At 42.8% G+C, this 14,309-nt stretch overlaps 1 protein-coding gene across 1 annotated transcript; it reads right to left on the bottom strand.

Annotated features, from left to right (window-relative positions):
• Positions 1 to 130: 130 nt before the first annotated feature.
• LOC115596291 (ubiquitin carboxyl-terminal hydrolase 37-like) lies at positions 131 to 4,098 on the bottom strand. Its single transcript, XM_030441196.1, has 15 exons — positions 3,949 to 4,098; positions 3,737 to 3,792; positions 3,094 to 3,178; positions 2,945 to 2,967; positions 2,747 to 2,804; positions 2,453 to 2,658; positions 2,221 to 2,352; positions 2,008 to 2,131; positions 1,750 to 1,901; positions 1,448 to 1,550; positions 1,199 to 1,275; positions 975 to 1,083; positions 799 to 859; positions 537 to 694; positions 131 to 411 (listed from the first exon to the last, which is right to left on the bottom strand). Exons 1-15 carry the CDS (start codon positions 3,973 to 3,975, stop codon positions 406 to 408), a joined length of 1,377 nt encoding a protein of 458 aa, XP_030297056.1. The 5' UTR covers positions 3,976 to 4,098; the 3' UTR covers positions 131 to 405.
• Positions 4,099 to 14,309: the final 10,211 nt, after the last annotated feature.

Below are 14,309 nucleotides of genomic sequence, written 5' to 3'. Positions count from 1 at the left end.
TCATGTTGTGGCGAGCCTTCCTAGTGTTTTAAAAATAGCGATTTTGATGCTATCGTAAAAGTGCCCCTAGCACTCCCACTCCCGAAAACAAAAATACGGTAAGGCTTAAAAGTGCCTCTTTCGTCGTAATTATGCTTTTACACGACGGTTTGACTCGTATACATTCACAAAAAAGCCTAAGTTGCATTTTGGCGAGAGTTTCAGCTGTAGGTTCTGCCCGTGCTTGCTGGCTTCATCCTCAGCTGTGTTTGCAGGACCTCATTTGGTCTTCCTTCCTCCTTCCCTATGGATGGAGGGAGTGAGAGCGAAGGCACAGTGAGAGAGATGGGGACGAGGATGATCTTCCTCGGCCTGTAGCGAGGACAACTGGCCCCCAACTAAGCCCGGCCGGGAGTCTCCTTCAGTTTAATCCTGTAAAGAATAGAATAGGAACACCCAATAAATTCAGTGTCTGTGGATTTCTGAATCCGTCTTCTCAGTTGCTTAATAAGTATGCGGTACTATCATTTCTGTGTGCATGTGCACAGCTCACTTACTTGTCTTTTGTAAAACAGGATGTAGGAGGAGTTAATGCGCTTGGCACACACAGAGTGACCTGTTGTTTTGGTGACCACTGCGTCATTGTAGGTGAACCAGCGGTCGCTCAGGTCCTCCTGTCCCACATCTAAATCCACGCCGTCAGAGATGTAGTGTCCTAACAGGAGAGAAATCATTGTTAATGTAGGCTGTCACAGGACTCAGTGGACTGTATGTATGTTAACTGACTGACAGTTCAAGTGAAATAATAGATTATCTTACCACTTTTTGCTGAGTGTCCGAGATGACTGATGGTGCTGACCAAACTGTAGCAGGCGCCGCCCTGAGAAGGAGCACAGGTAATCAGAGTTAGTACACACACATTATTCACATGTTCACTCACATCAGCGTCAGTCTGATGAGTTGGTTTGCAATGAGGTCATTCGGTCTTTCCGTACCTCGCTGGAGGAGACCACCAGGTCCCTGAGGAGGTCCACGGGGTCATGGACCTTTTTTATCTGGAACGTTGGAGTGAACCGGAAACGTTTCAGGTGCAAGACCAGTACTCTGTAGATAGAAAGATGATGTATGGGCACCGGGTGATGGAGAAAAGAGATCAAATATGGTGTTACTAACAGTTTGACACAAAGTTAGGCATTGGGATGGATGTGATCTCACTCACCTTGGCAGGTTCACAAATGATATGCGGTTGCGCGACATGGTTGCACCGCACTTACACCTGTACTCCAACTCCGTCTCCTGCAGAAAGGCACGGAACAAACTTGCTTACACTTCTATACTGGATTAACATGACATTAAAACAACTAGATATCCCTACACATGCTAACATAAGCATTGGTTCTGGGATTGACATGTGTCTTAAACATGATCTTATCACATTTTGTCAGTGGGCAGGAAAAGTGTGTCTTACCTTGAGGTAATTCGCAAGCATTTGGTCAATGGACCCTTTTCCAGGCATGAGGTCCAGGGAGAGGTTGGTATACTCCTCCTCTTTGATGGATCCTTCACCGCATCTACGTCATCAAAAGACAAGATAGACAGAGTTAAGATACAGCTGCAGAGGAAGCGACGAGGCCTTCTGTGGAGGATTTACATTCGATGAAATGCTGTGACGTACCCCAATATTTAAAGATCAAAGTATTCCCACAGTGTTGTATTCGTACTTTTACTCAAATTAAGAATCTGTGAATGTGTGCGTCTGTGTAGCTGTACCTTTTGCACGTCCTGACGTTCTGCATCTTGAAGAGCATGTGATCTTCTACCGGACAGCTGTAGGTTCGGCCCATACTTGCGGCCTTCACCCTCAGCTGTGCTTCCAGAGACCTCATTTGGTACAGCACAGAGGTGAGGAACTCATGAACATCCTGCAGATGTACATACACAAACACACAGAGAAGTTTAAACACATAGGAGAAACCAGGAAATGGTGAAACAAACAAACAAAAAAACCCATGAAACTACGTTACGCACCTTCTGGTCGAGATCATCGAACTCTGGATTGAAGGCAGCGACCGCATTCTTGAAGTTATTGAGGAGGCGTATTTTGTGTCGCACGTCACGCGAGAGGTGAGACCTGCTTATGTCCATAAATGAACTGGAAAGGGAAATAAAAGGGTCAGACAGATTCTCTTTCTTTGTCGGTGTTGAGGGTACAATTTAAGGATAACATTTAGGCCGCTGTACCTCATGACTGCAGTGTTGGGGGTTACACTCCAAACCGGCTCCTGACAGCTGATGCTTTTAACAAAGTCCTCTAGTGTCAGGAGGCTCTGCAGGCAGGAGTTCATGTAGCAGATCTGTGCGGGGTTCGGTAACCTGATACACAAACAAAACAAGTCAAGCACATCTTATAAACATAATTATAACGATTCACATCTCTTTCTGGTGTATATGTGTTATATGCAGGCGTATTTACCCGGGGCACTTGTGCTGCGGATGTGTGAGGGGCTGTGGGACTGAGATTTTAGGCTCTTCTTCCTTTTCAGTCACAGGTGGAAGAACTTTCTTGATCTCAGGTCCCTTTCCTCCTGTAACCTTCACCACTCTGTCTTTGCGAGGGGTGGGTGGGCACTGCTTCTTCGGGAGCAGTTCTTCAGGAGCCGGTGCGACACGGTTACGTTTCTGTTGTGGTAAAGAAACACTCTGGTTAAATCATGCGAAGACACACTCTTCCGCCAAGGGTGCTGCACTTTATGTCAAACATACATACCTTAGACCACCAGCAAGTCTTCTTTCTCTTTTCCTTGGGCTCAGTGGTTTTGTCCACCCTGGTGAAAGAAATGACCAAAGAGAAGTTAAGTTGTCGTGAATCAAATAAAATGTGGTATTAACAAGCAAGAAAAAAACAAACTGTTTTAATCACTCATAGTGAATGTGCTAGCTGGAAATGAAGAAATGTAACCCTTACCTTTTTTTGTCCTTTTGGTAGTTCTGGTGGAAACAAACAAATGATTAGAATATAAATTTGTCAAACTGATTGCATCTACAATTTGAAAATCAAATATTAATTCCTATATACTACTTAAATGAATCGAATACACAGCCGTTCACACGTACCATGGGCCGACCGAAGAGTCGATGCCATATAGAGATTTTTTCATCACTGTTGATGGTGGCAGCAGGAGTGAGTGAGATGGAGGCACTGTTGATAAAGAGAGAAATACAGTTGTTGATTTGAAATTATCCACTAAACCACTGAGAAAAACTGCAAGCTGAAATTGAAATAAGGTCACGGTCACATTAAGTAAAGAAATTACAATAATTGTGTAGAATAATTCATAAAACTTCTCGAGCGACCATTTTAAGGAATTAATCACTCCAGTCTGTGACGAATTCAGGATCATCTGACTAGTTTAAAAGCTTTTTTCAGAATTTGAATTGAATGATGGGTCTGTAGCAAATGCAGTCATGATTCGGGTTGTTTCAAAGCTGTGCTAGCAGAATTTACATATCTGCGACCCACTACAGTCGGTGCATTTCTGTTATTACTCCAAATTTTAACCACATTGCTTCTTGAGTGCTGTTATACACAGGACCAGAGTAAAGTTTCTGTCTCCTGACAGTGTCCACACGAGTGGTTCTCTTTGAGTGCTTTGAGTAAAATCATCTAACAAACTTGAAAAAGAAGCTAATTAATCTGCCCATGGGAAGAAAGAAATAGTCGGGGCAGGAGCATGTCAGCACAGATGGATTTCCTTACCTGCTCAGAGAGCTGTGCGTCTTTCTACCCTCAGCTGCTTCCACATGTACAACATTCTGTAGAAAAATTAACATGATGCAAATTGATTAAACATATTGTGCCTTAACAGTCGATGAAAAGAAACTTAAAACAGAGTATTTACTAAATACCACAAACTGTTAAGTTAAAATAAGGTCAATGTCACAACAACTGAAAATATGAAGAAGACAAACCTTTCTACAGCCGAACAGACGAAACATCTTGGCTACGTCGTGTTAGTCGCTATCAAAGTTAAACTTGACTTGACTTATCCAACGCTGCTGTTTTCTGCTTAACCAAAACTGCTCAGCTCACTGCTTGTTATTTCAGGGAATAGTCGCTCGGCAACAGAAGTTCTGTGGCTTTGATTTGGTTGAATTTCTGAAAACTGGAAAGTTCTTAGTTCCAGCTCTGGCTCTTTGATGTCAAATGATGACAACTTTAAATGTAAACATGGTTTAAACTACAAATATGTGAAAGTCAAATAAAAAAGGTTTATGTTCATTTATCTTCAAAAATCCCTGTCTATAGGCCACTTTTTACAAAAAAATTAAATTAGACTCAGTAAATGTAGAAATACATTTGTAATATAATAATACTTATTGTTGTTGACATTTACACGGTTTGTGCATGTGATTTTTCTGATGGGGCCAGATGAAACTCAACTATCTAAATAATATTTATCACGGTCAAACGCATATTTCTCTTCCCGAATTAAAGTTGCATTTTTTAAATTTGAGATATCATGGGGCAGAACAACACTTCTCACCAGAAGCAATAAGTCAGTGTTGACTCTTTTACAGTGTCTCTGTCAGGCGTGCTGTCAGCAGAGACTGTCTGATTTGAACATTAAACTACATTTAGTGCACCACAGACAACCAAAGACACTGTGCGTGATGAAACCCTGGAGATTGAGTAGTGTTTTCACATGCACTCCTCTCAGAGTCAGTGTAGATATCATAGGAACATGTCTGTGTCATTAAACAGACGAATTTCAGACAAAAACACAAACGCATCACTCAATATGCCTCTGTGTGTTGCTTAAAACTCAGAAATGATAATAAATAAAAACAATTCTATATGATTTAATCTTGTTGTCACTTTGAATTTGTTAAAAAGCTAAGGGGCTGTGTTTTGTATTACCTGAAAGCATGAGAGGACAGACATGAACTTTGAAGAACACCCAAGTTGCAGGATACATAATTCGATCACTCTTGTGACTTGTTTGACAAACGAACAGTCAAAGGCTGCAGATTTATTTTTGCAGAAGGAGTTTTATGACTTTTTTTTTGTTTAGCTGGATAAAGTTTTGGGGGGATCCAACATTTTACTTCTTGGAAACAAAATATCATGCACTGTGTTTTTTAACAGACCATAGATCTGCGTGTCACTCACATAACAACGAAAATGAATATTGTGTTTGCATGCAATGTATTCAGAGCAAATGAGGTCCAAGGATACAACCTTGGCCCTCACCACAAAACTTACCAGAAGATACAGTATGACACACCTCACAATGTGTAATGTTTATTACATACATCTGTTAATGCTGTAAACTAAGCAATTACGCCATACACACATTTATACAGTCATATACTTTAAGATCACCATTTCAGCAAACCAAAAACACATTACTTCAGCATTCTAGGTAAGTGTCAACCTACAACTTGGATCATGGTACAAATTGTTTTGCATATCAATTTAACAGACGTTATAAGGGCATCATACGTTGGAGGTAAAGGAGGAACAACATTGTTTTCTATTCATTTTACATTTGAACAAATGCAAAGTTCTCCTAGATGCTGATCTGCCAGAAAAAAAAGGAATGAAAAAGTGATGCAGCGGTGGGCCCTGAAACGTAGTCCTCTCCCGCAGAGGATGGTTCGTCTAAATTGCTTCTGGGAAATGTGAACCTGAAATGGATCTGAAATTTTGAAGGTTTACTATTGCAGTACTCCTCGTTGCATCATGCGCAATTAAACAACCTGCGATCAGAGCAAGAAAAGGAAATCGCATTTGGATGTATAGTGTTCATTCAGTATGTTCCAGTGCATTGGCAGCTGTTGTTTGTTTCCTCAACATTGTCAAAATGGCTGTGTGTGCTGCAGGAGCGACAGTGGTTGGCTGTGATAGGGGTGACGGGGGCCACGACAATGCCTGTCTCCCTCCCCGCTGTTCCACCCAGGAGCCTAAACTACTAATGGCCCCCTAATGTATAAATACCATTCTGTAGACATTAGTCACACTTTCTCTCTTTCTCTGACACACTCAAACATGTATGCACACACACACACACAAACTGAGAGAGGCAGGTCTATAAGGCATTAGTCACAGTGGCAGCCCTGCCTATGGGTGGATTGCAGATGAGGGCCAAGGCCAGGGGCTGAGGGTCTAAATTCTCTTGCACAAACAATGCATGTCAGAGAGGCCTCTCAGAGGCATTCTTCAGAGATGGGAAGATGTTGTTTGGAGCACAAAGAGAGGGCAGCAGGACCGTGCCAGAGACTGGTGAAGATAGAGATGTGTATATCCAGAAGCACAGGTTGCTATTGTAATGTGTGTGTGTTTTTCCCCAGTTTGTATCGAGACTGCGTGTGCATGCGAGGCCGGTCTGTCGGCTAAATGTCCAGCGGGATGTGTGAATAGCACAATAGAGCAGGGCTGACAGAATTAGAAAAACATGTTTACTTTGAAGCTGTGTGTGTCATGGAAATCTGTGCAGGAGACCAGCATTTTTCTTTTTATTCCTGGTGTTGTGAAGTGAGACCGCAAGCAGCGGAAGACAAAAGCTTCCCCGATCCCCGGGGGATTTGTTGACAGCTAAATATCTTTATTCTCACATGAGGCATTACGGATGCAAATTGCCATTTAGGTGCATGTATGCAAGAGCGGCGGAGATCATTAATTCCTATTTAAAGCTTCATTTATCAGAATTATATAAAGACTGTATGAACGGCCATTAATCACGGTATATTGAGTCAAAATTGTGTACAAAATGTGTGCATTTTTATGCTTTTTCTTCGTGTGTGTGTGTGTTCGGTTGGGTGGGCGGGTGTGAGTGAGTGGGTGCACGAGTGTGACCTTACCCTAACTTAATGACATTTTCCCACACACATCAAGGACGCTCTGAGCTGACAGCCCCAAAAACACTTTGATAAATTCATCATCTTCGTCTTTCCAAAACATTCACGATCAATCAGAATTTCTTTTAGGGGCACTTTTACGATTGTTAAAGGACCAGCAGGGACCCTTAGAAAGGTCTTTTTTGGCGGGAATCAAAGTCTCACACATTCATGTATGTGCAGACATAACAGATCCTTTGATCCAAGGAAAGAACGACATTTTTTGCTAAAACCAACAGATGGTTCTGGGTCAGAAGCCCGTCATGCTGCTGCTAAAGTACAAACCCATATTTCAGTCTACTTAACAATTAGTGAACCTCGCAGCATGGGACACAGAGATCATTATTGGTGAGCATCAATCAGACCCCTGAAACCAACCGTGGCAATGCAACTGCTACTGAGCTGTGACCACTCTGTGCCTGTGACCTTATAAGAGGGGCTGTAAAACACATAAGGAGGCTTTCATTCACTTTCTTTTTTTTTTTGTTTCACAGTATTCTTCTATCGCAACCAACCTTTAGAGGGCAAACAATTTCGCAGTCTGCGCGCTGTCGAGCCAGAGTCTGATCAGAGGCCAACACAAAATTAGAGAACATTAATACCTTGTTTTCATCAAAAAAAAAGGTTGTGTATGGTTTGGCGCGTTTGTGTTCGTGTAGGCCGTTATGTGACAGAGCAGGAATGTGCGTGTGTTAAAATAACAGCGTTTTTCTCTTAAGTGGCTGGAAACTCTAACGAGTGAGCGCCGTTCGGAGGGGGATTCCATGAGAAAACACCTCACCAGGGCTTTCCTCGACATCCTTTTCCTCCACCCACACTAATGGAAGGTGACATGCATACATGCAGAGAGAGTGAGGCATGCTAATTTCTGCTTCTCTTGGACAAAGCTAAAGCCGCGCAGGAGACATCAAATGGCTGGAGCGCAGGAGTGTGGCTGCACCGAGCTTCCCTGAGATTCTGTTTCACCCTTCAGAGGACAAAAGACACCTGAGTCAGTGTGTGTGTACATTAAATACTTCATAAAAGTCTCCGTGACTCACCATTAATCCCTCCTCCCTCCCACCAGATCCATATTTAACTCCTCATTTCATTATTGTTGCTCGGCCCACGGCCTCCAGCTGATGTGGTTGTAATGTTTTACACCTTTGCAGAATTGCCGGGCGGAGGGGGGCAGTTCTCCCCAACGCCGTGAGGCACATTTTCCACCGATTTAGATGTTTCTCCTGTTTACCAGGTGAAGACCCCAGAGAGAACCCAGGCTGGAAACTTAAACGAGGAAGCCTGTTTTAACGAGAGAGGGGGAAATAAAAAAGGCTTTACAATTTGATTTCGCATCACGGCAGAAAGAGCTGGAAACCGCCAAAGGTAGTGGAACACAACTGCCCCTGACCTCGCAGGGTAGCAGACAGCGATGAGGGTAGCGTTTTTCATTTGGTCAAAAAGACTGGCACCTTCTTTTTGTAACATCTCAGCACTAATAGTTTCCATAATGTCACGTGTACAGACAGCGGCACTGGCCGATCCCGTGAACTGTGTCATGGAATATCACGGATCATTTGGCGGCTGATGTCACAGGCAGCTAGACAAAAGCAACACATTTTTTTTTTTTTTTCACCTGTGATTTGGATGCGTGGTAAGAAAGAGGTTCTGTCTCATCAACCTTTTGGATGATTGGATGATTACAGCCCTCAGAGAGACTTAACTGCACTTTTGGACTGAATCTGCCAGTAACTGTTATTTTGCTCTCATATATAATGTCTTTAAATTCGTTTTTTTGATGTCTGCAATTCCATCAAATTACACAGAGTCTTATCCACTAAACACAAAAACTCCCTCCTTCAGTTCTTTAAGATAAGTTTTAGGCTGTAGTTGAATCTTAAAGGAGCACAATTCAATAGTCTTGTATTATTAATGACTGTGTGATATAAAATGTGTCGCTCACAGCCTGATAGAGCAATTAAGCTTAGTTTCCCTTTTACCTGCAACTTTACTGTTCACAGTTCTCTCTCACCATTCCCATCGGCCATTTTTTGGACGCCACCGTTTCCGAGGGCAATACAACTGTCTTGAATATGAATCCCAGCTTTCTGAAACACTTGAAGTAATGTAACATTACATGCTAACCACAAAAAAAAAACAAAAAAAAAACTGACAGCCCTGAAGGCCCTGATGTATTTCTTGAAGTAGGTTTGCTCGCCACTCACTGACAAGCTAACATAACGTGAACCAGAGACAATGACACCTGGCTACAACATGCTACCAGCTAAACCTATGGCAAAATGGGCTGACTTGAGTGTGTTGATAACTTTGCTAACACAAAGAAAAATCACCTGCTAGTCCAACAGCAACAAGCCCAGCTCAGCCTTCTTGCCTCTTGCCTGGCCACCATCTTTATCTCTTCTTAGCCGTCTCCATCACGTCTAGGTCTCTTCTCCTCTGTCATGGCGTCCATAGAGGCCATTGAGCCTGGTTTCTGGCCCCGGACCTGATTACCACCTCCTTCTGGCTGTCAGCTAGCAGAGCTAACTTGTTGCAACAGTTAGCAGCATTTACAGGTTGCTTTCAGGAAACTCTGTAAATCACAGAGTTGAGGCAGAACAGGCAGAGGATATCGGGGGAGAAACCAGAAAAACTTAAATTTTCTATTGGCCTGGATTTTAGGTCCGTTTGACCATGAAGTGCAGAAGTCACACCTCTTCAAGTTTGCCCCTTTTTTTAAAAAAACAAAAAAAACCTTTGTACTGTTGTGAAAGACAAAAAACAAACTATTTTTTTTATCACGTTTGGACAAGGCCCTGAATCATGATGTTTGTCAATTTCAATGATATTTTCCAAATCAATAAAGATGGAGTTTGTCATAAAGCTAATGAAATATAAGACTATGAATGTATATTATCAGCTTACATAACAGAAAAAACTATCATTTTACATAACTGCAGTTGTCAATATGACCAGCTTTATTGTGATTTTATTCTTTTTTAGCTGGAGGCCATTTTGGCGTTGGCATCGCGTGTCGAGGCGATGTTGTCACTGAGCGGTTTAACGCAAAACTGGGCGATATTTTACCTTAATTACGAGAAACTGCGACCTTCTTGGCCTGACAAAATATCTTTTAAACAGAAACTTCATACGTGTAGATCATGGCACAATTCGAGCGTGATCAGAAAACGATTTGACTACCATACGAAGTTTGGTCACGTGGGGACCACTGGAAGGGGCCTGGCTTCGGCTGGCTTTATAAACCTCGCACCCATCAATTTGAAAAGGAAGAGAAGGTGGTGATAGGCGTGGCACACCTGTTGGATGTTGCCACGTCCACATCTTACAGCCATTACCTCCCAGTTCAAACCTCCACTCCATTACACTATAACACTGTTACCACAATACCACCAAAGACGACAGCATCATCAATCTTCTGCTGACTTTGAACGCACACACACACACACACACACACACACTCACACTCTGAAGGCAACTGACAAGCCTTTCTCCGCTGCACTCAGGGCCGCCTCCTGCAGAGAGTTTATTATTCCTTCTCCTCTGACGTGTTATGTTCTCTTTTTATCTTTGAATAATGCACGAAACCTTTCTGAAATCCAGTTGTGCATTTGGCACCAACACTCGGCCTATTTGGCTTTTACTTTTAGATGCCCGAGGTGCCCCGCACATTATAGGAGTCTGTCAAACCTCAAACCCCCGCTCTCTCTCTCTTTTTCTCAAACAATGACACACGCAATTTACAGCAACTTTCTTGGGTTGACTTTGTGCAGCAGGCCCCATGCCTCCCGCTTTAGCATTTATAACACTTATTTCTTACAGTAGGTCATACTTAGGAGTGTCCAAGCCTGTTACTGGGATCTTTCCCTCCCTTGTGTATTGTAATGGTGTCGGGGCGATAATGTAAAGTGTTAGCAGCGGGCCGGGTCACTGGCTGCTGTTTGGAGGCCTCTGTGTCCCTTTAGGCCTCTCCTTTCCCAGCTCCTCTCCCCTGAAGCACTGTGGGTGTGTTTAGAGCATGCCCAGCAGGCCGCCCTCAATCACAAAGCCCTCTTCTTCCACAGTCCGAGGCTGCCAGCTGGTGAGAGTGTCCAGTGCAAGTGTGTGTTTGGGAGTAACAGAAAATGCCTGTGCTCAAAAACAACTTTATCTGCTCCTCCCTGCGCCGCCGACCTAACCAGGGAGGAAGAGAATGAAAGAAGCAGACTGAGAGGGAGACACGCAGGACTTGGATCTCGAGGTGGAATAAATCAACAAGCTGGACTCATTATAGCCGGCACTGCAGGTTTTTTTATCTCCCCAGCGGGCAAGCAACTCTGATAAAGCTCCTCCACCCAGTAGCAGCTCCACAGAAAGAAAAAAAGGAACATAAAACACAAAGGAAAGAATAAAGTGCTGGCTTTGGGGTTTCAGGAATCCAAATTAACTGTGGGTCATGTCATGTGAGAGCCCGGCTGCGGTAAAGCAAGAGAATGAAACGGCTGAAGTGCATCACCTTTCTGGAGCAGTGGGCAGATCCGCCATTCCCATGAGAACTCACATGGTCCCAATGACCCGCCCACCGTGACGGCCGCTGACAAGTGTTCTCAAGCAGAAGAGCAGAAACGAGATAAAAGACGTGGGAGTGTGAAAGCAAAGGACGCAGTTTCTCGTTTTCTCGGGGCCAAATATCACGCTGCACACACCCTCCGGGCCTCGCTCAGCTGTGCTCTGCGAAGGAGACAAAATGACAAGTGTTTGATGAGCATCACCCTGCGATCCAGTCCAAGTCCTCGAACAGCACCAGTGGCCACCGAGAGCGATGCATCTGTCAGCTGTCATCTCCCTTAAAGTCTCGCAGTCTCCACTTCCTTCCTCCCAGGCGTCGTGCAGCAGCCAGGTTTCAGAAGAAAGACTTTCTGGTGCTCATCACACACCCCTATGATTATTCACAATGGTACTGGAATGCTGCTGAGGCCGAGAGCCGCTTGAGATGTGGCTGTGGCCAGACCGACTGCAAGAGACACATTTACTGATGCTGCAATGTCCAAAAACAATCAGGCGACTTCTTTCGGGGCTGTCAAACAGCTGGTCGGGTGCCATGCGAGGCTGTGCAGTAAAGGACACAAGTGTGAGAGGACCCCAGTCCTCTGGCCCCTCACCAGACTCTTGTGGCGTCTTTCCATCGTCTGTTTCTCATTTGTACTAACGTTCATAGCCGACTGATCTTCTCTAAATGATTTTCTGTTTGAACTAACTTTTTATTTGTTGTCGTAGTGTTTATAGAAACGCCAAATTAATGATATTCTGAAAACTTCAAATGTGCCAGTCTTCTTAGTTTTTGTTCATTAGTTTTATAATGTACTTTTAGGGGTTTTATAGGCTGAGCAAGTTTCCAAAATTATTTTTTGTTGTTTTGTTGTTTTTATTGAACTCTGATTGTTAAATTGTGATGTAGCTTTTCAGCTATGTCGAGCTACTGCCTTCAGTACGTGGGGCCACTTCACCAGGGTGTTTGTGAATTGCCTTCTTGGTCATAGATAAGGGAATTTTAATAAGTCCTTGAATTACATATTTTCCATATATATGGATATTTTATCTTTATTCTAGGATGATTACAGGTCAACACATGTTTTGGGTATTTCATAACATGAATCACCACTTTCAAAACTACATACATCAGTCCATTTTCCCATTCAGAATACAAGTGAGGGATCAACACTGTCCACGCAGTCTCCAGTGATCCACAGTCTTGTACGTGAGATTCGATTGGGGTCATGAGCAGTGAAGAATGTAAATAGATTTATACAACAGAATTATTTCACTTCCTTGAGCACATGGTTTGTTTGTAGAAATAAGAAACCTGAGTAGTATCTAAAGTGTAAAAAATGCGTAGTTTATTTGCTTTGTTGTTTGTTTTTTCCAGTAGGTATCTGCCTCGACAACATTGTCAGGGGAAAGGGATTTCATTTGTGGCACTGAGAGCATTAAAAAACTCTTTAAATATGGCAACCCTATTTGGTCTACATGGAAAACCTCCCATCCCATCAGACTGATTGTAGTTTAGTCTTTGTTTATTGAGGATGTGCTGGACCATACGACCCTTGAGATGAGATGTTGCCCCAGATCTCTCAATTTTTTGTCCTATTTCCATTATTTTTTGCATTTTATTTTTGACATCTTCGAGTTTTGATTTTCTCAGTGTTTATTGTCTTGTTCGTGTTTTGTGCAAGATTCAGTGGCTGTTGGTGGTAGCAAGTTATATGCTGTCTGCTCACATGTTTGGCTTTGCTAAAGCTAAATAAAAACTTCCCAAAAAGAAAAAGCACTGCCCTTTGATAATCAACTAAAAGCCTAGTTGAGCAAGATCTCATTGGCTCCCATGTTTTCAACCACGCTTGTGTGATGCTATACTGTGTTGAAACAAAACGTTCAGTCACATTCAGACTCATCACCTCTTTTGCTGTCAACATTATGGTTGTTGCTTTGTTTAATAAATATATAAATTAAAATGTATGTATATTGAGATAAGAAAATTCATATTGCTGGTCTGACGATCGGAAGTCCTGTTCACCAACAGAAACAGAGACCCCATTACTCTGGATAATCATTAGAGCATCCTGTCAAGGTTTTTTTTAGAATACGTTCTTTCTTTTTCCTTTTAACATACAAATAAGACAAATAACTCAACAACTGGGAAAATAAAACCAAAACTATCTGAGAATATATGTTCAGAATATTAATTTCCTTTATGTCCTCATCATTGCAGACACTTACCCCGACCAGACATGTGGAGTCAAGCAGCCCGAATGTCCTGAGCACATTTTGGTGCCACATGGATCAGCCGCCACATTCTGTCAAAGCTGGTTGTTGTGGTCGGCCAAACTGCAGAGCGATGGACTAGATCTATTTTCAAAGACGCTCACGCTGATCTCTGCTATTAAAGCAGACACTCACGGTGCTATTTCAGGAGCAGGCCTGGGGGCCACAATAACAGTCTTTTATTGTTGTGGATGGAGCTTGAAATTAAACAAGCCACTTTTGAGCTTCACTGAAACAATTTCAGCGAAGGAGGAGAGGCTGACTTAATGAGGTGGATTTGGGTGGATAATAATAGGAACGATATGAATTCAGAACACATACTGTACCAGCTGAACAATGAAATCATAGGCCTTTTTGACTCAGGAGGCATACGGAAGCACTTCAGAGAGGATCCTGCTTGGCTAGGGTTTCAGCTTTCATTCCCCCAAAACCATGATTATTCTTTTGAATTTCACCCCATCAAAACTGCACTCAGACCTCGCGGCACCACGGCGATGTGCCGGGCCTGTGATTTGCATCTAAGGATTTATGGCGACACGTTTGAAGATCTCCAGATCAAATGCAATATTAGAACGCTGAACTATTTCTCCGGCTCAATAATAATTACATAAACATATACAATCCTGATGATATAT

Source organism: Sparus aurata, chromosome 15, assembly GCF_900880675.1.
Source record: "Sparus aurata chromosome 15, fSpaAur1.1, whole genome shotgun sequence".
In the NCBI taxonomy this organism is placed as follows: domain Eukaryota; kingdom Metazoa; phylum Chordata; class Actinopteri; order Spariformes; family Sparidae; genus Sparus; species Sparus aurata.
Note: the sequence above shows the minus strand (reverse complement) of the source record. Positions and strands in the feature narration are given on the sequence as shown.

Excerpts from the sequence above, each read along its gene's own strand:
- LOC115596291 (XM_030441196.1), bottom strand. The coding sequence starts at position 3,975 with ATGTTTCGTCTGTTCGGCTGTAGAAAG. Across the intron at positions 1,551-1,749 it reads AACGTCAGGACGTGCAAAAG|ATGCGGTGAAGGATCCATCA; the intron begins GTACAGCTACAC and ends TTGATGACGTAG. Across the intron at positions 695-798 it reads CGGACACTCAGCAAAAAGTG|GACACTACATCTCTGACGGC; the intron begins GTAAGATAATCT and ends CTCTCCTGTTAG.